This window comes from Acartia tonsa, chromosome 2 (genome assembly GCF_053477335.1).
Source record: "Acartia tonsa isolate MP-2025a chromosome 2, ASM5347733v1, whole genome shotgun sequence".
In the NCBI taxonomy this organism is placed as follows: domain Eukaryota; kingdom Metazoa; phylum Arthropoda; class Copepoda; order Calanoida; family Acartiidae; genus Acartia; species Acartia tonsa.
In genome coordinates, this window is record NC_137261.1 from 7,485,708 (window position 1) to 7,509,095 (window position 23,388).

The window sequence follows — 23,388 nt, forward strand, 5'->3', positions numbered from 1 at the left end:
CATCATTTCCTTCACTAATGGTTATGTTTTATATAAAGACTATTGAAATACCTTAAATGGAGAAATATATATAAATATCTTATAGATGAAATCTGCGTTAACTTTGGACAACGACATCCTCATCTTAATGAGTAGCAAATGTAAAATTTCTGCGAAATCTGGCAGAAATTTTCTCAAGAGTCTGCACAGACATCAAAATTCATCTTATAAATGGTTGATAAACTAATACTTTACTTATCCAATTTGTACGTTAGAAAAAATAAAATAGTATTAGTAAATTTAATAGATCTAAATAAAAAGAAAAATAATCAATTTGAAGAGTTTTCGACTGATTGTTACTTGAAATTTTCAGCAACAAAAAAAAACTGAAAATTATTTTTTGTATATAAAAAGTAAAAATTCTTATAGTTAAATATGCTTTGCATTATATGCATGCAAAAAAAGAATTATATTATTTCTTAACGTACAGCGTACTAATAATCAAGATGTTTGTGTGTCCATCTTTAAGATGCATAGAAAGAGACTAATTGCCTATCTGTAACAAGGATGAAAGCAATTAGAAGTAGTGCAATTAATGCAGTACAACTGTTTTCATAAAATTTAGACTTTTATCATTTGTATTATGTGTAGGTAATTCAACAATAGAAAACCAAAAATTATTGTGTTAATTTATCATTTTAATGATTGTATTTAGTAGGTTACATTTCAACGATTGGCAGTTCCATCAGCAAATTTGCCTGGTATTTGCGTATACATGATGACCTTAACATTAAATACTATTAGAATCCTAATTTGCAGCTCTGTTAAACTGACACTTTTTAAAGTCTTATGTAAATACAATAGTAGCCATAAAGTTATGTCGTGAAAATGATCATTTTTGCACACTTAAAAAACGCAAAAATAACAATTATTGCGTACTTATTCGCAAATTATTCTTAGACTTACTAAACCAGTAATTTCTGGTTGAAAACCAGATTCAAACCAACGTCGCGTCGCCATGTGAAATTATTTAGGGATGCAGGCATAGGTAAATAAAGAAATAAATCTACCTCAATATTTAAAGGTGAATAAAAACTTCGATTATTTTTATTGAAAAAATGTTATCACCAAGGAGGGAGGATACATTGGGCTGTTTATTACACTAGTCCCAAAAGTTTATACTAACGTTTTCTTATTTGTTAACTTACCTACCTTGGAGACCTGTATAATTTTGATTGTTTTGTTCATTAAATTGAGTGTTTTAACGTTTCAACCAATAATTATAATCTATAGCAGAAATAACTTAATATGAATATTATCATTGGGGATGTACATCATTTTATCGGCCTGTTTAAAATGTATCAGTTTATTTAATTGTTCTGGTTTATGTCGACTTAATAGCATCAAATAAAAGAGACTTGTATGTAAATAAAATCGTTTATAAATTGAAATATTATGACAACAGTCTTATGTTCATATCTTCAACGCGATCTTTAGACAATGAGTTTATTTATCTCCATTTGCCCATCCCTGTAACACTGGAAATTAATCTCTTATATATTTGTGTTAGGTATTTTTTTTATAGAAAATACAAGTTTTGTGCAAAAATTTTGCTAATTGAAGCTTTCTAAGGGGGGGGGGGTTAATGCAACCATCTCGTAATCAATGTATAAATGGCACTTAGAATTCGAATTTCGATCTAAAATTTTGCATGAGTAATCCTTGGTAGGTCTGTTTTCCCTAAATCGAACAAAAAGTTGGAAAAATAACGACTAACAGCTGGCGGCACAGCAGTTTAGCCATTTTTTGGGCTATTTTCAATGCAAATCATCACGAAACCTATCTCCACATAATACCTACTATTTTCTGCTCCAAAATGTTTTCAAACGGTTCTAGCCGGTAGTTGCTGGTACTAGAAATCTGAAAATGTTGTTTTTGTATCATTTCACATGATTTAAAGCAAAGATATGTTTCAAAAAGTTGATTCCTACGTAATTTATGACAGATTTGCCCTAAAAATAGCCAAAAAACGGCTAAACGGCTGAGCCGTTAGCCGTTACTTTTTCAACTTTTTTGTTCGATTTAGGGAAAATAGATCTACCAAGGATTACTATTGCAGAATTTTAGATCGAAATTCGAATTTTAAGTGCCATTTATACATTGATTACGAGATGGTTGCATTAAAAACCCCCCCTTATTGGTTTTCAGAGATAAATGTTTTATTTTGTACTATGGTTAGATGATTTATTAATAATATTTTAACAAGGACAGTTATGCTCATATAAGCGTAGCAATAATTCAGATTTTCATTTTAATGTTACTGAAATTTAGAAAGAGAGGGGACATTGAACTGTAAATTAAACAGGAATCCAAAGTTATTACCTTATTCATTGCCTTCACAACTTTGGGTATCTTCATTTAATCTTGATTGGTTGGTGTAAACTCTAAGCGTGTTAACATTTAAACTAATAATTTGATTCTACAGACGAGGTAGTCTTGTCCATAGTCTTATCCATACTAAAATTAGATATCTAGATAGATAATTAATCTGTATTTTTTAAAAATGTTGTAGTGCTTGTGAATATATTTGTCCATCTTGTAATTTTTTTTTCAAAAATAAGACAGCCTCTTAAATTAAAATTAAGTTACATTCTTTACTTTATTTTCTTTTCTTTCTTACAAAATTTATATTTTTTTCTCCGTATTGTTGCTTTATTTTTTTCTGTTTAAAATAAATTAAATAGAGTTTTGTGTTTGTGAAAATTATTTAGTTCAGTATTCGAATTTTTTGTGTATTATCAAGAGTGACTTTTATTTTAGAGATCTGTTAATTCATATAGTAATAGTTTTTAAAAAATCAAAATATTTCAAATTTATTTTTTTGTACCTAGTAATAATTGTAATCAGGAAATTATATAAGTTTGTCTTTGATTATGAGATATCTTCATTAGTTAAGTTTCCCATAAGTCATTTAATTATTGTATATGAAATATACATATCAATATAAAAACTATTAATTTATCATAATCAGTTGATTTTAGTTATTATACCTAGTTTTCTTTCAAATATTTACTCTATTTTCATTATTACTTTTTTATGAAGAGATAACTAAAATCAAGTGGTTATGATCGTTTGGTGAGGCATGAATTTTAATTTTTCTTTTCTTTTTTTCTGCTGCTTGTCCAGTAAACGGAAGAAAGACAGGTGAGCTTTCAGCACCTTTTAGTCACTTTTTAGCACTCTAGAAATTCTATTAAGCACCTTTTTAAGCAATTTAGTTGGAAGTTTATTTAAATTTTTATTTGCGTATTATTCTTATTTTTCTTTTTATTAAGGGTATAAGATTAATCCTTAAGATTGACATAAAACTTTTTTTTAATGTAGTTAGGTACTGTACTAACTAGACATTCAGAATCACATTATTTTAGTTACCAATCCTTTAATGCTGCATTTTAATTGAAGTAAATCATAAGTCATTGGGTGGTCAGAATTTCTAAATTTAAAAAAAAATTGGTAGAAAAACTTACCTACAGATGTTAAAAATAACAGGTTTTCAAGATAATGCATTTGATTTAATTACCGTGTAAAAATTTTATGTCTATCTTTTAATTTTCTCTCATAAATTTTACAAGATTGGTTGTAAATTATTTCATTTTTTTTGCATTGTATAAACATGATTGCAAAAATACGATAGGACGATGTTAGATAACTTTAATTCACATCCTTTTAATTCTTAAATATTAATAACCAAGGGCAGTTTTCGTACATGATAGGGGGTGTGGGGTTCTTATATAAATTTTAATCATTGTCCATACCAATTAAGTTATACTCAATTTGATACCTAAACTCTTTGTAGGCTTTGATTGTTTTGTTACATATTGAAATTGTTCATAGCCACGCTATTATTTGTCATTTTCATACTTGTTTGAAGTTAGCCTGGCCTGAGAAAGTGTAATTTCTTTAATTGTTTAAATAACCAACATAGTACTTAAATTATATTTTATTCTGGTTTATCATGCTCTTGCCTTTGGTTTGCACGCTTCTAAGTGTTTTTAGTAGCGAAGCTACTTTTAAAGGCCGCAAAGTTAATCAATTTGCTAAAAGATATTTTTGTTGTGCTTTCTTTCAACCAAAACTATAAGCTATCAAACACAAACTAATCTCCCCCCCCCCCCCCACAAGGAGCTCCTTAAAGATTAGATTCCTGAGGGGCCAAAACATTCTGATGGTGGGTGTGCATTTTTGGGCTTTTTTTCAAATGCAATATCCTACCACTTATGATAAAAAATAACGCAAGCAGCACGTAAATAAGAATTAACCATTTATCACAATACTGCATTTTTAATTCATGCATTAATGGATAAGTCATATATATTAAAATTAAAATTATTTTCCTTTAAATAACTTCTAATTTTTCTATTTTGTATTAGGTATAATATGTACCTATGTTATTATCATATTCTTCTGCTATTCGTTGAGGCTTCAAGGATGACAACATACAAAAGTAGCGAAGCACAAAAAAACATGGTTTGAAATATGGATGAATTGAAGCAAGGAAATGCTCAGTGGTCATAAAAAAAGAAGGATATTTTCCCAAAGCGTTACAGACGGACTTACATCATAGAGTAGCTTCGCTACTAAAATGATATATTTGAAATACTTAGATTAATAACTATTTAAATACCGAACGGCTTTAAATACAACAATTTAAATCTTTTTCAATTTATCTTGTAAATGCATTATTGTTTCTCTCTTTCAATTACACTAAATAAGGTTTACATTAGATATTTATACAAATTCAATAATCCATATTTTTATACATAATTATTCAATAGATATTTAGGTTAGAAATTAATCATCTATAATACAAAGTAGCTTGATGTCTGCCGTCCGTCCCTTAAGATATCGGTCATTGAACCGATTGGATTCTATTCTTCAGGGAATCTACCTACTGGTCCTGTGGTGGTTTCAGGCTTTTTTATTGGGGGGTTGGGACACCCCAACCGCCCAAAACCAAAAAATCACCTTAAATTTTTTTGAATGAATTTAAAATTAGTGGTGGCAGCACCAGAGGTACTTAATTTTTTTTTGTTTATTTTTAATTAACTCTTGGAGCAACGCCCGTAGAGGCTATGGGCGAATCCGCCTGTATTACATAAAGAAGTAATATTTTTAGCATAAGTCTTAAGTGATTAGACAATGTACGTTAGACAAATATATAACAGTAAATGTCAAAAGTATGGACACTGCTAATTAGAACCAACCTATAAAAATATTAAAAGATATAAAAGTTTTAAAGCCAATGATTGAGAGAAAGTGTTTATTGAAAACTGTTGTTGTTGTATAATTTCTGTTGTACATTTTTTATGGATCTAATATGATCGATAAATTATTACTTGGATAACGATACCCCATTACCCCATCCCCTCCAACTGGATGAACGAACTGGCCAATAAATGAGCTCCATATTAGCAAGCTACATTTTCCCCCGTTAAATATATCCACGTATATCCTATATCCAACCATTTGTTATATTTATAAATATGCATATTTTAGGTATGTACGATGGTCAGGAACATACACCCAAGCTCCTCCCGTGCTCACACACAGTCTGTCTAGAATGTCTTATCAGGTAAGCTTTATTTGGTTAATTCATTGACATGCGGATGAAATTGGGAATGCCTGCCTTTCTCCTTTTTACCCACTTAAAGTTTATACTTCTATTACAAAATCCTGGACAACGAAGTACACTTAATACATATTTTAATACATATTTTCATTAAAATCTCTTTAAATATTTCCAAACGCAAAGTTTTCTACTATAAGGGACCGTCCGTATGTCCATAACGGTTAGCCCCTCTCGTTTTGTTCTTTTGTCCATTCTTCTTAGTTTTTGGGCTTTGCTTTTATGGGTGTTGTCATCCTTGTTAAAAATATGATTATGATGTTCTAATACTCTCAAAATTTGACAGGTTTATTCAATTGCAAATATTTTTGCAAAAAAATTGTTTCCTCCTTCTTTATATTGAAATTTTAGGTTGAGTTTTAGATACTTTATAGGTCCATGAAAGAAATTATTTAAATTAGCTACTTAGCACTTAAAATCTTTGCTTGTTTTTCTAATTCTTTTTAATAATAGGATATAATCTCTAAAATACCAAATAAAAAATTAAAAAGAAACTCTTGAAATGTAATTTTATGGGACTAATGTTATTTTTTTGTGACAAAATTGATTTATGTCCTTTATGAAATATTCTATGTTTGCTAACTTGCCAACGCTTCTGAGTGTAGAATAAAAAGAATCGAAGATCTATATTTATTTTTCTATGTCAAAAATTGATGAAATTCTATAACCTTTGTAAATCTTGAAACCACACTGATACTCTTATTATACAGTATTCTACGTCACAAGAACAGAAAGTTTTATTTATTCCGTGGCAGCAAAAGAATTGAATTCTATATAAAATATTCTTTGCAAGCAGAGACTGCTGCAACAGGAAGGATTGCAAAATTGTGCATTTTTAACAGAGTCATGCAAATTTCATTACTAATGCCATCAAAATTTTGGTCCTACCTCTAACCAGAACTGATTTGTATTAAAACAGCATATTTAACAAATTAGCAATTCATAGTCCTTTCCACGACATCCCTCCATAAGGAGCGATTCTTCGTATTTTTAAAATGGCTTTTTATAGGTTATTTTAGGTTAGGTTAGGTTATATTGTGTTAGGTGATTGCCCCACAGGGTTAGGTAATTGGCCCCGCAGGGTTAGAGCCCCACGCAGGGGCTAGAAATAGGAAAAAAGCTACTGTGAAAAATACGAAGAATCGCTCCTTATGGAGGGATGTCGTGGAAAGGACTATACCCGTAATTTTTTATATAATCCTATTTTGCGTAAACTTAGGTCCAAGAACGATACCATTATTAGTTTCTAGTTTGTTTAATGGCCAAACATAAATTGCAAAATATCTTCCAAAATTACTATTTTCATATAATTATACACATATAGTTTATGAAATAATAAACAGGGCTCGGCAGGCAGCCGCGACTAAGCCTCAAGTTTAGACCCTATTTGGATGCTTTGAATTCTTTTCATAGAGGAATTGCCATACTTGGGTCAGAGTTAAACTTCCAGCTGATTTTTAATATTGTAAAGTTGTAAGTTGATTTCCCTGAGTCTTACACGCGGCGGACGCGCGGCTGCCGAGCCTTGGCGAGAAAAAAAAGATTACTTTTTAACGTATTGTAGGAGCAACCTTTTTCTTTTCTCTCACACTATCTGTATTTCTTTTTCTTTGTTCCTTTCTCTACTTGTCTTAATTTGTGTTTTAAAGATTCATCCAATTCTGAGAAAAATTCTTTAATATTTTTTTTGCAAAAAAAGTTTATATTTTACTTTTAAAAGCATTTTCCAAAAACTTTCGAGTGCTTTGTAATTATGCTAAAGGGTAATACTCAAGCATTAATGGGATTTATCATAGAGTTGAGTGGGGGCACCCCCCCCCCCCCTATATCTACTTACAACTAGCCTCTAGGGCCTTAACTCTTGAGGGTAAGAAGTAAAATTCATAAGGGTATGTTCATGAACGAAAAGGTTTAAGAAGAAAATGTCTTAGATTATAAAGACACAGACTCGCTGAGATAGGCAGACACACATCCTATCGCTTTTATATAAGGATATTGTTGTAAAATGTACATATAGATTATAATGTTTAACTTAACATCCTTAATAATTTTGTTTGCTAACATAATGCATTATATTCTGTTATGTATGGTACAAGTGCAATTTTATCTCATAGTAGGCACAGCTTCATGCTTCAAGAATACAAAAAAAATGGGTATTAAGGTACTTTTTCATAAACAATAACTTTTTTAATGTTGCAACGATATATTTACTTGGACGTTGCACCAGATTTTCATTTACTTTAATAAACTTGTGAAACTTGTGGCTGGCTAAAATAACGATCTTCCTATCCACCCCCTTTACCCCATCTCTTCCCTTTGACCAATAAGTGATGTCCATGTTAGCAACCTTAATTGATGAAAAAATTTTCCCTGTCATAATATCCACGTATATTCTACACACATTATTATTGCATAATAACTACTTTTAAAACAAATAAATATAGAGTAGCTTTGCTCCTAATCATACATGCCTAAACGTTGAGAATTGTTAAATATTGTAAGCAGGTTGTGTTGTGTATGTGCTATTGTGTATTCCATGCAACTAATGTATTCTGCAAAACTACCGACAAATGTTTCTAAAATAGCAATTTTTGATTTATGGCAGGATAAAATATGTATTTTACATTGGATTAAAAATTATTATGGTACCCAAAATTGTAAAATCTTGTTCTCTAATTCACTTGCTTAAAACTTTGGGTATAGTGATTAAAGCTTGGTTGGTTGATTTAAGCTATCAATCTTCAACCGATGGTTTTAATCTAATGAAGGATAATTTAGTTCATTATCATAGGGAGTGTAATCCATTTACCATTTATTGTCAAGTTAAACGTTTTGAAATACTTGTATTAATAGTAAGATTTTATGAAAATTCTACATATTTTTCAAAATTTTTTATTTAATCTTATTAAATAAAGTAGCAACATTTAGGTGAAAGGTATGAACACCCTTTCCTCCTGCTGTGTATGTTTGTGCGAGTGTTTACAATATATTGTAAGATTGTCATTGCATAGAAATGGGTGTGCAGCCACTTCCACACAAAAACACCCATACTCCTGCTAAGTATGTTTGTGCGAGTGTTTACAATATATTGTAGGATTGTCATTGCTTAGAAATGGGTGTGCAGCCACTTCCACGCATGAACACCCATACTCCTGCTGAGTGTGTTTGTGCGAGTGTTAACAATTTATTGTAGGATTGTCATTGCTTAGAAATGGGTGTGCAGTCATTTCCACATATGAACACCCATAGTCCTGCTTAGTATGTTTGTGCTAGTGTTTACAAAATATTGTAGGATTGTCATTGCTTAGAAATGGGTGTGCAGCCACTTCCACATATGAACACCCATACTCCTGCTCAGTATGTTTGTGCGAGTGTTTACAAAATATTGTAGGATTGTCATTGTGTAGAAATGGGTGTGCAGTCACTTCCACATATGAACACCCATACTCCTGCTCAGTATGTTTGTGCGAGTGTTTACAAAATATTGTAGGATTGTCATTGTGTAGAAATGGGTGTGCAACCACTTCCACACATTGAACACCCTTCCTCCTGCTGAGTATGTTTGTGCGAGTGTTTACAATATATTGTAGGATTGTCATTGCTAAGAAATGGGTGTGCACTCATTTCCACACTTGTATCACAATATAATAGACATTATAAATCTAGATGGTCAATCTGACCCCAATATTTGTCAAATTTAAAAAGTAAATTCTAGTAGACAAACTCCTTTATTTATACTTGTTATAAACGAGTCTTTTTAATAATATCAGGGGTGAAATTTACGAAGAAATAATTTTCCGAAAGCTAGTTTTATCTTAAGAAGTTCAACTATTCATAGCTCGCTTATAATACATGTAATGTCTTATGCTTCACATCACACGATCGGAGAAATTTTCTCACGATATAACTAAAATCTGTACATTTTCTAATCAATAGTATGATTGGTTTGTTCCTCCAAAGTACAATCTAAATAACATAAATCACATAAAATAAACTTATTGTGTCTTTTTGGCAAATTGTTGATGCGGAGGTAAATACACACCTTTTAAATCACTTAACAACGTATTATATCATATCACTGTATACGTTCATTGATAACTATACATTGATTAGATATTGAACTGGTCCTAGAACGAAGGATAGAACATACTTTCTTACCATTTAGGAAATATTTTTATCTTAATTTTAAATATATACGATGCTTGTATTTTTTTAAATGGTTATCATTAGACAAATTAAGTTTTTAAGCCTTAAATTGGTATGGTGGAAGGTTATATAGAATTGCCTTTCCCTTTCCTAAAGAGAAATAACTCTAGAGAAAATGATATATCTTATCTTTAAATTCATTCTAAAGCATATGGGACAAGCATTACAAGATAATGGTACCAGGCTTTTTGTACTTTTATAGGTTAGGTTAGGTTATATTGGGTACTGAGTAGCCCTGCAAGATTAGGGCACCGCAGGTATTGGCAGGATTAGGGTTTCCCCGCATGGGGTAAGCTATAAGGAACCCCACCCCCCCCCCCCCCTCCTTGATTTTCAATTTCGATTTTCAACATTGAGGGCAAGCACCAGAATATTTAACGAGGAGCTAAACTCCCTAATTGTATGCACTTGGCGTTACACAACAAATATGCTTCTTATTACATCAAACAAATAACTATTATGCGAAATTTGAACCCGGTGCTTTGACGGATAACAACCCTCTTTCACACTAAGGGGGTTAATAGGTATGCATTTAACCCTTTGTTGACGGCTATGGAATCAAGTTTTGAACGTTTATAACGTCTTAATTCTATTACTGCACGATTTAAATTATAAAGTAAACCTCTATTAATGAATATTTTTTAATATTTTCCAGCTTTACTCCAGAACTAGTCTAAACGTATCTATCAAAAATCCTAATGTTTTGTTTAAACAAATTATTAAAGCCTATTTCCTTTTATGTACATATATTCGTCTACCAAGGGCTAAATAATACGAAATTTGAAATATTAAAACATTAGGGTGCTCGTTTTAATATTTCTTTAATTTTGGATTCTTTGAAATCAGTAAGGAATTTTGAATTATTCAATTTATGCTTTCAAATTATTTAATTTATTCAAATTATGCTAATTCTCCAGTTTTTAGGTTTTCGTTTTGAATAAGAGAAATAATTTGTGATTGATTTTAATAATTGTTTAAAATTAAGTTTTGTATTTTCCCGTGATATTTTCTTTTTATTAAAAGGTTTCTTTTTCTTTCTTCTTTTTTTTCATTGCACTTACCTATATTATAGAATTACAAAGCAGCTTTTTTTTATTTCGAGTTATCTTTCTCCATTAAATCTCTTCCTCTTTTTTCAACGCTCTTTTCATATAACAAGCTTTTGCTTAGTGTCGACACGTTTGTCCGTATGTACTGGAAGGATAGCTTTGAATTGATAATCAATTTGACATGTTAGAATTGTCCTATTGATGATAAGCGAAGTACCTCCATAATCAAGACTATAAACATTAGTATGTCTATGTCTTATAAATACCTAACAATTTAACAACATATTTACATCAAATTTCAAAATAACATTCTTTAAAAGTGCAATGTTACCTACCATGTTGAGCATCGCTTTTATGAATGTCGTAATCCTTGTTTCTACTGTAATCAACAATATTTCCTTTTCCAACATTTTCTTATAATTTCTCTCTGTGTGTCTGTTTATGTACACATGTCAGTTTAAGCTAGGTTAAGTATTTCAAGCACTTTTATACTACACTTAAGAGGTTACATATGGGTGCTTTAAAATCACCTTTCTCAAGCAGTAAGGTAGGGCAGCCTTAAAATATCTTATAAAGTCTTTTGGATCATGGAAAGAAAATGAAGTAGCAGGTTTCGTCGTATTTTCACAGTAGCTTTTCTCCAATTTTTAGCCACTGCAGGGGGCTATAATCCTGCTTGGCCAATTTCCTAACCCTGCGGGGCAATCAATAACATTTACCTAACCTAAAATAGCCTATCAAAACCTACTTTGAAATACTCTACTTCGTTTTCTTTCCATGATCCAATCTTTTTTTCTTCTTCCTTGGTTGTATATTATAATAAATTAATTTCTCGTATTCATTCGAATCCGGTGGATAGGAACCGGTTCTCATCCATAGGAAAAAACTATATCTAGCATCGTATTATATCCAGCTTCCTACGAATATAAAAATGTACAATCATAAGATTAAAACCAGTTTTGTTAGCCGGTACCTTCGGCACCTCGGGGCTAAAAAAATAGATTTAATCTTATAATTATACATTCTATATCCGCGGAAAGCCGTTCATAATACGATGCGAGAAATAACTATTATCCCATTTATCCCCGTTTTTTTTTACATAATTTGCAGCTTTGTTAGCCCTTTAAGGTATATTAAGCTATTTGAAGACTACTAATTTTGATAAAAAATTGAAGGCTATTCATCCCTTGTCACTGTAACTAAGTACATAATACTTAAAATCACTTGTATGGGCATTAAAAGCAAATTTATATTAATAGAAATAATTTTATTAATTTTAAATATATTCTCAACTTTATTTTTATTTCCTTACACATAGTGTAATTTAATCAAATATGAGGTGTTATGTTTCATATAATCTCAAAAACGGCTAGATGCAAACTTGTTTTATTTCTACATTGAATTTGGGTAAAAGAATTACCAGAATTGACCGATTAATATCCTATTATTAGCCATAATAAAAAATCATGTATAGCATTGTAGTACAGACAATTTTGCACAAAAACAAACTTAAATAAAAACCAGTTATGTTAGCCCGCGCCTTCACCCTCTCAGGGCTAACAAAACTTATTTTGATTTTAAATTTTCTCATTTCAATAATTAAAATTATTTTTAGAATTGTTGCAACCTTCGCACGTGACTCTCAGTTCCGGTGTCCCATATGTCGGGAGTTGATCAACATCCCCCGGGGCGGTGTCCAGGCCCTGCCCCCCTCCTTTCTGGTGAACCAGCTGCTGGACCTGATGGCGAGCCAGCGCAGGGAGGTCATACCAAAGTGCTCCACCCACGCCAATCAGGTAAAAGTATGCATAATTTTTGTTACCTAATTCCTAAATACGCAGGAATTTTTTCCTGGTTTTTTTTTCATACTGCCCATTAAACATATTTTATTTATTTTCGTTAATTTTCGTTTTTTATTACAATTGTACACGATGATGCTTATAAATAATACATTTTAACTTAATAATGATAGATCTTAATATTTAATGGCTAAAATATTAGCAAAAGTATCCTAGGGAGGTAAAGAGCAATGGCAGATAAATTATTCTATTGGATCATCCTAAAACATTATCTTTTCACAAAATGTTTATTAAAAGAATAGGAATTTAAAGTTAAACAAGGATGACAACATCCATAAAAGCGAAGCACTGAAACGGTTGGACAAACGGACATTAACACTTGTATAGTGTCTAAACTGAATTATCAGAATATAAAAGTATAAGAGTCGAAGCAAAATTGTAAGTAAATTTGTTGAAAAACTTCTTGATACAGGATAATGTTTATTGAGTTTATGGACATACTTACATTTTTAGGATTTGATTATAGAGTTGCTTCGCTTAAAATATTGTTCTTTGTTGTCCCAGGAATCAATATACCAAAAATCAGATCAAACGGATAATTAGATCACATAAAAATTTGCTGTTAAAAAATTAGAAAAAACAACATGTTTAAAATGGACGTACGGACATTCTGGTAATGATTATAGAGTTGCTACGCTTTCTAAATCGTACCTAACTACTACAGGAATCATCATGCAAAGTTTGAAATCGATAGGACAATTCTAACATGCCTAAATTAACGAATAAAAGCTATCTATCTCGGACGGACGGACGGACCGACCCTAATTGTAGAAAAGCTTCGCTTTTAAAAATTAAGAACCAACGTATACAAAGAGATGTTTAGGGTAATATACTATCTAAAATACATTAAAAATGAAAAATTATCACCACAAAAATGACTAGTGCAGATTATTGATTTCTAAAAGTATTTTATATCTATAATAACATTAGAATAATTTAATCAAATGGAGTGTGTTTTTACTGTAAGTTTTGTGTTAAAAGCACACTAGGACTAATATGAAGTGTCTACAGAATATTGGTTACAGATAATCTTGTTAGCCACTCACACATATTCCACCATTTTGTTTTTAGACCACATAATCCCCCCTCTCACCAACACTTTTCTTTTTCATAAAAAAAATTGTCTACATTTATTTCTTAGCCTAAAATAGTTTATCCTTTGTTATTTGATATCTTTTCCAACCTTCCTATTTAAATATTTTTTTTGGGTTTATTTTGTCGACTTGTAAGTTTATGCGATTCTGCCTTTACTCAGACAATATATAATTAGAAAAAAGGGGACAGATAGATAAGATGAAAGGGGATATGATCATAACAGAAAATGTTAAGGGGGAGGGGTTTTACATGTTATTGTAAATTGAGAAGAAAATAAGAAAATTCCTAATGATTAAATTATTTTACTTGTTGGTGGCTGTTGGTCGTTTGAATTGATGTTTACTTAGTTCCATAATGGCAGTTGTAGTATATATAATACTTTTTTATTTCATTGAATCCTGTGTTTATGTGCGTTTCCACCACCAAAAAAGGTTTGGTTTCAAATAAACAAATTGTAAAAGTTGTCTTTAAGTTGAAAGTAGGAATCGCGTTCTTGATTAATTTTAAGATAACAAACACATTTTCACGTTCAGTTAGAACTTCCAGACAAAGATCTAGCAATTAAATGGTTGGTTGTCTGCAGGATGTTGGCCATATGATCTTGCACTGCACTGGGCTAAATATGGTTTAGGAACATCGAAATAAAACCTATAATAATTTCAAGAATAAAGTCCCTGTAAGACAGTGCATAAAGGCCAAAGGTCTTTTTTACACTGCTACCTTATACCGGATAATACGTTTAGGAAAAGGAAAAATTTTGGGAAATATAGATTGATGAGAATGTAAAGCATTAAAAATATACATAATATTCTTATAGGTAGGAATACTCTTTTGTCTTTAACTTTTCCTTCAGTCATTATGATTATTATGTTGTTGTGACATAAAATAATAAAATAAGTAGTTGAAACGTTTGAGAACTCACTTGATAAGCCAACCAATCAAAATTCACTAAAGTCCCCAAAGTTGTTAAGCCAACGAATAAGAAAACGATATTATAAAAATTAGGGGACTAGTGTAATAAACAGCCCATTGTCCCCTCTCTCTCTGGCCATTAACAGTTTATTTTATTGATAGGCTAAATCTTTTTTCTTTGACTTCTTTTTCATTGTTTTATGTCCCTATCTCTGAATATGTCTAGGAAACTTGTCAAATGTAGACTAGTAGCGACTACGCCCCCTAGAAGCCTCTAGGGGCACTTAAATTTAAGTTTCAAAAGAGTAAAAAAAATATTTTTTAGGGGAAGTGGTGGGGAGTTGAAGAAACCCTCCCGTAAAATAGTTTAAAACCTTCCCAGGACCTATAAGTAGTTTCACTGTAAAGGAGAATAATATCGGTACAGCGGTTAGCGAGATCCTTCGGGACAAACTAAAAAACATTTACTACTTTATATAAACTTTATATAACTTGTCAAATGTAGATGATAAGTATAACTGTACCCTAATTCCTCAATAGGAAACCCTTATCCTTTATGGCCTCAAAACAAATTATATTCGGTTTTTAGCTACACAGAAAAATCATGTATATCATCGTATTATAGACATTTTTTGCGAATATTAAAATGAAAATAAGGGGGGGGGGGTTAATATAACCATCTCGTAATCAATGTATAAATGGCACTTAGAATTCGAATTTTGATCTAAAATTTTGCATGAGTAATCCTTGGTAGGTCTATTTTCCCTAAATCGAACAAAAAGTTGAAAAAGTAACGGCTAACGGCTCAGCCGTTTAGCCGTTTTTTGGCTATTTTTAGGGCAAATCTGTCATAAATTACGTAGAAATCAACTTTTTGAAACATATTTTTGGTTTAAATCATGTAAAATGATACAAAAAAAAACCATTTTTTGTTAGATTTCTAGTACCAGCAACTACCGGCTAGTACCGTTTGAAAACGTTTTGGAGCGGAAAAGAGTATTTTGTGGAGATAGGTTTCGTGATGGATTTCCCTTTAAATTAGCAGAAAAATGGCTATACGACTGAGCCGCCAGCCGTTAGCCGCTACTTTTCCAACTTTTGTTCGATTTAGGGAAAATAGACCTACCAAGGATTACTCAACCAATATTTCAGATCAAAATTCGAATTCTAAGTGCCATTTATACATTGATTACGAGATGGTTGCATTAAACTCCCCCCCCCCCTTAAATTAATACCAATTTTGTTGAAAACAAAAGTAGCAAGATTTAAACAGAAACTTTTTAATTTTCATTTGCATAGAGTTCAATTATAACTAAATCTATCTCCCTTTATTTTAAACAAAGATATTAAAAATTCATTTCTGTATTTATTTACAGTTTTCTTTTGTAAATAGACAAAGTTGTGATTATTGAAAATTGGGCTGCTATACACATACTCTACTTATTTATTCTCATAATTATTCGTACGGTAAAATTAAAATGTTTTGTAATATACTTTATTAATTCTTGCCTTTTCATATATTATAAAAATATTTCATCTATTTAAGTATAGAGCTGCTACGCTTACAACGGTTGAAACAATCATCAGCCTAGACTGTTGGACTAAATGACATACATTAGTTATAGAGTAGTTTTGTAAATGGAAGTATGATAATACAAATTAGTAAAGCACGTTTTATACGATCGAAAAAATTATTTAATCAAAATAGGGATCGCGGGCTTATTTAACCTTTTTTGATGATGCGAAAAATATTGCAAAATTACTGCAATTTATGGGGCTCTGCTTTTGCAAATGATAAATATTAAGCCTTGTCCTGTCCGACCCTTTATCTCAGGGGTAAAGAGATTCGTCTATGAAGATTTTTTAGCACTTCAGTTATATTTTCTAATTTCTTGTCCAATACTTTGTTTAACTGTTTGAATAATAATTTGGTACTTAAATATACTATTAACAGTCTTTAACATAAGTACTTATAGATTAAGGAATAAAATAAAAAAGTCTTATAATTTACTAAGCACTGTATTTAATCCCTTTATATTTGATCATATTGAAATTTTACTTCTACAGAACGTCTTCAGAATCCACTTTAAATGGCTTAAACTCAGGGATCTAAAGGGATAAGATAATATCCGATAAATTGATGCATATCCCCTATGCTGATACACAAAATTAACCATTCTGTAGATCACAATCAGTGGTTGAAACGTTTGGACACTCATCTAAGTAAATAAATGACTCAACCAATCAAAATTCTATAAATGTCCCCAAGGTTGTTAATCCAACTAATAGGAAAACGTTATTATGAAACTTTGGGGACTAGTGTAATAAACAGTTGAATGTCCCTTCTCTCCCTGGCTTTAACTTGTGAAGACAAGGATAGGTCACAGAAAATATATTGATCCCTCTCCTCCCCTATTCCCAGAAAAATTACTACATTATTACTAATCAACAAATCAACAATTAATTCTTACCCCCATCATTTTTCCCCTATTAACTAATCCCTCCCTGACTTGAACGGCTCATTGAATTTGATGATAATTAGATGGCCGTTTCATTGTTGGTAATCGCTAATTTCATCCTATCAAATCTCATTTTTATTTGTTCCAAGAGTATTACCAATTTCTTGCTTGAAGCATAGTCTTTCTTTCAGTTGGGTTTTCCATTGATCTGTTCGTTATTTTCATAAAGCTTCCCTTTTGCTGTATTAAGAACTTTCTAACCAGTTTTTGCTCAAAAGGGTTAACTGGATAAATAGCTTGGATCCTTCCCAAAGAAAAAGGGATAGTTTCACGAAGTGCATTTAAAAAAAAATAGTGAACTGTAAGTTTTTTCTATTTTAAATAACGTAGTAGTGCATAATATAAAGTTATTGATTAAAATTAAAAGATTTGACCAGGGATTTTCCTTAAAAAATGAGATTTTCATTTTCAACTTCGTTGCATGTTATATATGGCAAAAACTTTTTTGTCATAAATACAACTTTAGATAGCATTTACTAGTTAATAGAACTTCAAACTTTTTATACAACATAATACACATAACAACAAAGAATGACCAATAAAATATTTAGTATAGTACTTAGAGTAGTGATCTTTTTATATGTCTTAGTAGAATATATTAGGCATTGAATAGATATGATTGTGATAAAGAATTTTAACATTGACCTGATCAAACTTTTTTTATTTGACAATATCTAAAAAAGTTAGTGATTTGCAACATAAATTACATGAGAATGGTCTTTTTATATATATAGACCATTTATATATGTTGTATGGTTAGTTGGTATTTCCGCGTATATTGTAAGTAAACAGGATGGATTTCTTTATTTTTTTAAAAAGAATCTATAGAAAACCTGTCCTATAATGAACCGGACGTTATTTTTTATGTTTTTTAAGTAACTTGTCCCAAGGGGAACTCCTGTTCAATTTTTTTATAACTCTTGTGAAATATGTGGAAAAAGATTCTCTTATATTGGTGTTTTGGCTATACATATTTGGAAAAAAATAGACCATTCTCATGTAATTTATGTGGCAAATCACTTTAACTTTTTTAGATATTGTCAAATAAAAAAAGTTTGGTCTGGTCAATGTTAAAAATTCTTTAACATGTAATCATATTTATCCAATGCCTAATATATTCTAATAAGACATATAAAAGTTCACTACTCTAAGTACCTTAACTCTTTAAATACACTTCGTAGAACTATCCCTTTAGACGTATTACAACGGATTTAAAGCAATGTTAATTTCTATATGAAATGGACAAAAAAATTAAACTAGTTACAGTTTATTTATTTGCTTTATTCGCAAAGCTCTGTATTCAAAAGGTGGGTAAGCAGAAATATAGCCTAAAACCATTCCTAGGTCTAAAAAAAATAGCCTTAAACCATCCTGAGTCCTATGTGAGATTCAATAAAATTAAGAACTCAATCGGTTTCGAAATCTTAGGCTACAAACAAAAGAAAACTTTATATGATAGAATAATTTTATTTGTTCCGTTGAGGTGCTTATGGATAAAATTATCCTTGTTCCTTAAATACTTTAGGAAGCCCTTTGTTTTATATTTGATATTTGTCCATTTATCCTGCTATTACATTACATGGAGTCTATAAAATCATTACTTTTATCACATAATTCTATTTAATGGTATAGATAAACCAAAGGGAGAGTACCATGAAAGGGATTTAGTTTGAAAACTATTGATTAAGATTGGTTCTCTAAGGTTTCAGCAGATAATAAGGGTTTCAAAATAGTAATATTTCTTGTTAATTATGGATCATTATTTTTATGAAAGTTTATCTTAAAAAGAAACATGCTAGTATTGATGTATTTTTCATTATATATGTATAAGTTTTCTTTATTTTTAAAACTTTTGTTTTTTAATCCTAGCTTTGAAAGTTGCATTTAAACTTAAAACTTGCAAAGAAAAGTTTATCATCAGTTTTTAAACATATTTTTTGTCAGGAAATAAGATGAAATAAATAATTGGAAGGATCAATAACAAAGTGATAGAGCAGATAATAGGAATAATACTTCAGTAACAGTAAGAAAAAACGAGTAAATTATTTGAAACTGTTTCTGAAAAATAAAAAATGGTTAAAATAATTTTAAACAACCATGTATGAAAAGTTAGTCTTGCTAACCTGCAGTTTCATGACCATGATTACATTTAGATCGAGTACATCGATGATACTCTTACATGGAAAATATGTTCGTGTTGCTTCTTTTTGTTTACAACTTTTCAAAAGCTCAAAATATCCGAGAGAAAAAAAAACTAAAAAGTTACAATATTTCCTATTAACTAAAGATATAACTAGTGCAAATCTATAGCTTCATACAAATAAAACCTTACTACTTTGTATTATATGTTGAAAATTGTTTTTGCAAAGACTAGATAAAGCAAAATTGCAATCTTTATTCTTTATCTCCATTCTTATTAAATGTGTGAAGGTGTTAAATTGTGTGAAAATAATTTTCACCTTTTTTTCTTTATTGTCAAAGAATTATAAGTAGACAACAAAATTACTTTAATTTAATGCCCCTGGCAATTTTTAACATTTAATAGAATTATAAACATCTTATTTTACTTTAAGGTGATTATTATAAAACTACATTTGTAAAGCTTATTTGATTCGTTTTATGCTTTAATTTTAAAGCATTTGAAGAACAGGCGGATAACATAATTCGGGTATAGTCCCTTCCGTAACATCGCTCCTTATGGGGCGATTCTTTGTATTTTTCACAGTAGCTTTTCTCCTATTTCTAGCCCCTGCGGGGCCAATTACCTAACCCTGTGTGGCAATCACCTAACCCAATATAACCCAACCTAACCTAAAATAACCTATAAAAAGCTATTTTAAAAATACGACGAATCGCCCCTTATGGGGCGATGTTACGAAAGGTACTATTCCCAATAATTCTAGAATATCTGCGTTGATGTCAAAAGGCATCTTTTTCGTTATTGAATTAATTTTGTAAAATGAATATTCAAATGAGATTAAATATAATTTTTTGCTACTTTTTACTTATAAACTTCAAAGGATAAGATATTTAGTAATTTTCTTAATTCTTTTGTTGTCTTATTCAGAACCAGTGGTTGCGCCACAAACATCTAGGCGTCTGTATTCGTGGGGGGGGGGGGGGTTGGAGGGGAGGGGTGCGAATAATAATAAACAACCAAAGAAGGACAGATGAATATTAGTTATGTAGTAGCCACGATTTCGAATTTGATTTTAAAATCTTGGATTAAGACTTAATTTAATGACATTTTGACTTTAATTTTCAACTACAAACAGACATAAAAGACTCTATTACCAAAAATATTCAAATTATCAATCATTTTTTTTTGTTGAATAATTGATCATTACAATATTCATTATATCTTTAACATGATAGTTCAAAATCTTGTATATACAGAAAATATAAAAGCAAATAAAATAAAGAACACTTTATTAAATTTCTTTGATTGACGGACGTTCAGTCATACCTTAATTATAGATTTGCTGCACTCTTATTCTGAAATAGTATTATTTAACAGTTATCTTTTAAAATCTGTATATATTTACTAATAATTAAGCCAAGCATTATTGGTGGTTTTGGTTGAACGTCACTTTCCTACAGAGTATGCTAATTTTAAAAATAGAAATATTTTTTGTCCCACCTTTTTATAGGATAGCTCAGCTTTTCAATATTTCATATTTTAATGAATTTATTTATAGGTTATGATTTTAAATTTATGATAGTTAATGTGCTTTTTTTACAAAATATATTGAATCTGGATAAAATCATTTTAACCAAGCTTTTTTTACATTAGCACTAGTATTCTCAAAGCGAATTTACTCTATAATTTGCTATTTTTTCTATATACCTAGTTTTCTAAATACAAGGATAAAATTTTTTTGATCTTCAATAAAATATCAATTTGCTATTTTTTTGAGAACACATTATAACGTCTAAATTAGATGTAAGGCATTTTCGATGTATCACTATGAATTACTAATGGATTTTGTTAATCTTGTTTCTTCAAAATGATAAATTATTGAGGTTGCGTGTTTTTTTTCTTTGGTCTGAGAATTAACAGATATCATTACAATTTTCTCTTGACTTTTAATTGTGCTAGTGGCTATGCTCCTAGAGACCTCGAAGGGTACTTTCAATTTTAGTAAGAAAAGTAGAATTTGTTGTCAATATTGATGAAAATATACTTATCTTACAATTTTCTGCAACATAATATTTTTCGATAAATTCACTGAGTCTTTGATACTTCTTAGTCATTTTTTATTGAAATATATTTCGGTGGACATTGCACTCTCGTTAGTTTAAATGACATAAATCATTTTAATTTAATTTACATATTAAAAGATAGGTAAAAATAAAGAAATTTGTAGAACTATAAAGACTGAAAATGTTGCTAAAAAAAGAAGAAAATAAAATAATCAACCTTGAGTTTCCTTGCAAGAAAAAATTCTTTGGTGATGATTTTTTACTCAATACCTTTTCAAATTGGTACATTAAAAGACGTTTTTCATTATTTTGCTCAGCTTTTAACCCCTTTTAAATGAAACAGTGAGGTGAAAAAAACGATTCGCCTTGCATTCATAGCGTTTATATTTGGACAACAATGATTATTTTGGACAAAAATTCGTAATTTGAAGATACAATATATGATTTTCTGTAATGTGTTGAATTATGCTATGCCGCGATTGTTCTTAAAATCTGATATGGACTACAAATAAACCTTAAAGATACGTATCTTTTATGCTTATTATAGGTTAGGTAATGTTTAGTAAAGCTCCGTAGGGATAGGCCTTGTAAGGATAGGGCCCCACAGGGTTTGAGCACTTCACAGAAATCTAGAAATAAGTTTGGGAAGTTGATCGAAAGCAATGATTATCTAAAAATCCTAATATACTTGCATCCGCCTAATAAACTTGAGTTTTCCTTATCCATTTGCGATTTGCATAAACTAAAGAAAGTTGAAACATCATTTCCACAAAATATTTTTTTTTATATTCCAAAGATGCAAATTCCTATAATGAATTTTACTGACATAATCAATCAACCCCTTCAATAACTTTTATGTGTTTTGCAAAAGAGAGAGAAGACAATGGGCTGTTTATTACACTTGTCCATCAAGTTTTAGATAACGGTTTCTTATTCATTGGCTTAACAACTTTGAGGACTTTAGTGAATTTTGATTGATTACTTCATTATGTTGAGTGTTCAAACGTTTCAACCACTAATTTTCATCTACATAAGGGTTAAATGATTTATCGGCCATTGGCTCGTCATTTTAGATTCCTGGTGTTTTGGAAGCTTTGAAGCACCTTGCATTTTCAACTCTTTGGTGGACGCTATGGGACACCAACTAAACTTTTGTTGGTAGTGCAAAAATAATGGCAAAATTAATGCAGTTTAATAACAAATCTTTTCAATAAATACAATGCTTTTACGTGGAAACATGGATAGGTAAATGTACGTGAAAAATAAGAAAAAATCAATAATGACCTCAAAATAAATAATGATTTTTTAAAACCATTGTGCCTTTTTTCAATATACATTTTTGTAGCTGCTTTAGTTATTATTAATGAATTCAACTTAAACATAGTCTTTCTATTATAATATTAAAATTTAATTTTTTGATATTTTTTTCAAATATGTACTAACGTTTATCCCTAGCAAAATAAGCAAGAAGGCCTTCTTTATTGTCTGCAATTTTACATTAAATCTTTTGAAAATTAAAAGCTTTTCTATTATATTTTTGCAAGGAAAACTAGAAAAAAGTAATTGTGTAGCAACTTTGCAAATAAATGTGTACGTCTATCAAAGAGAGGAAGGTGTATTTTTTATGGATTGAAACCTCGTGATTTTCTGTTAAACTTTTGAATTTTCAGTATAAAAATCAATATATTTTGTATGTTGCACAAGTTTTTCATATACTCTGATAAAGTGGTGCTCGCAGCTGGCTGAAAGAACGTTACCCCCCCCCCCCAATTCACTATTCACTCTTCTCCTTCTGGATGAACGAACTGACCAATAAATGAGGTCCTTATTTGCTAAAATGTAGAAAAATTTTCCGTATATATATTCTATATATAGCCTAG

The 23,388-nt window shown here is 30.3% G+C and overlaps 1 protein-coding gene across 2 annotated transcripts in view; it reads left to right on the forward strand.

Annotated features, from left to right (window-relative positions):
- The window catches only part of LOC145335421 (tripartite motif-containing protein 2-like), a 184,800-nt gene that overhangs the window by 130,201 nt on the left and 31,211 nt on the right, over window positions 1-23,388 (forward strand). For both annotated transcript variants that reach the window (XM_080181175.1, XM_080181167.1), the window contains exons 3-4: window positions 5,536-5,611; window positions 12,536-12,716. In XM_080181175.1, coding sequence (XP_080037301.1) covers window positions 5,536-5,611; window positions 12,536-12,716 — 257 coding nt within the window. The remainder of the gene's footprint in view (window positions 1-5,535; window positions 5,612-12,535; window positions 12,717-23,388) is intronic.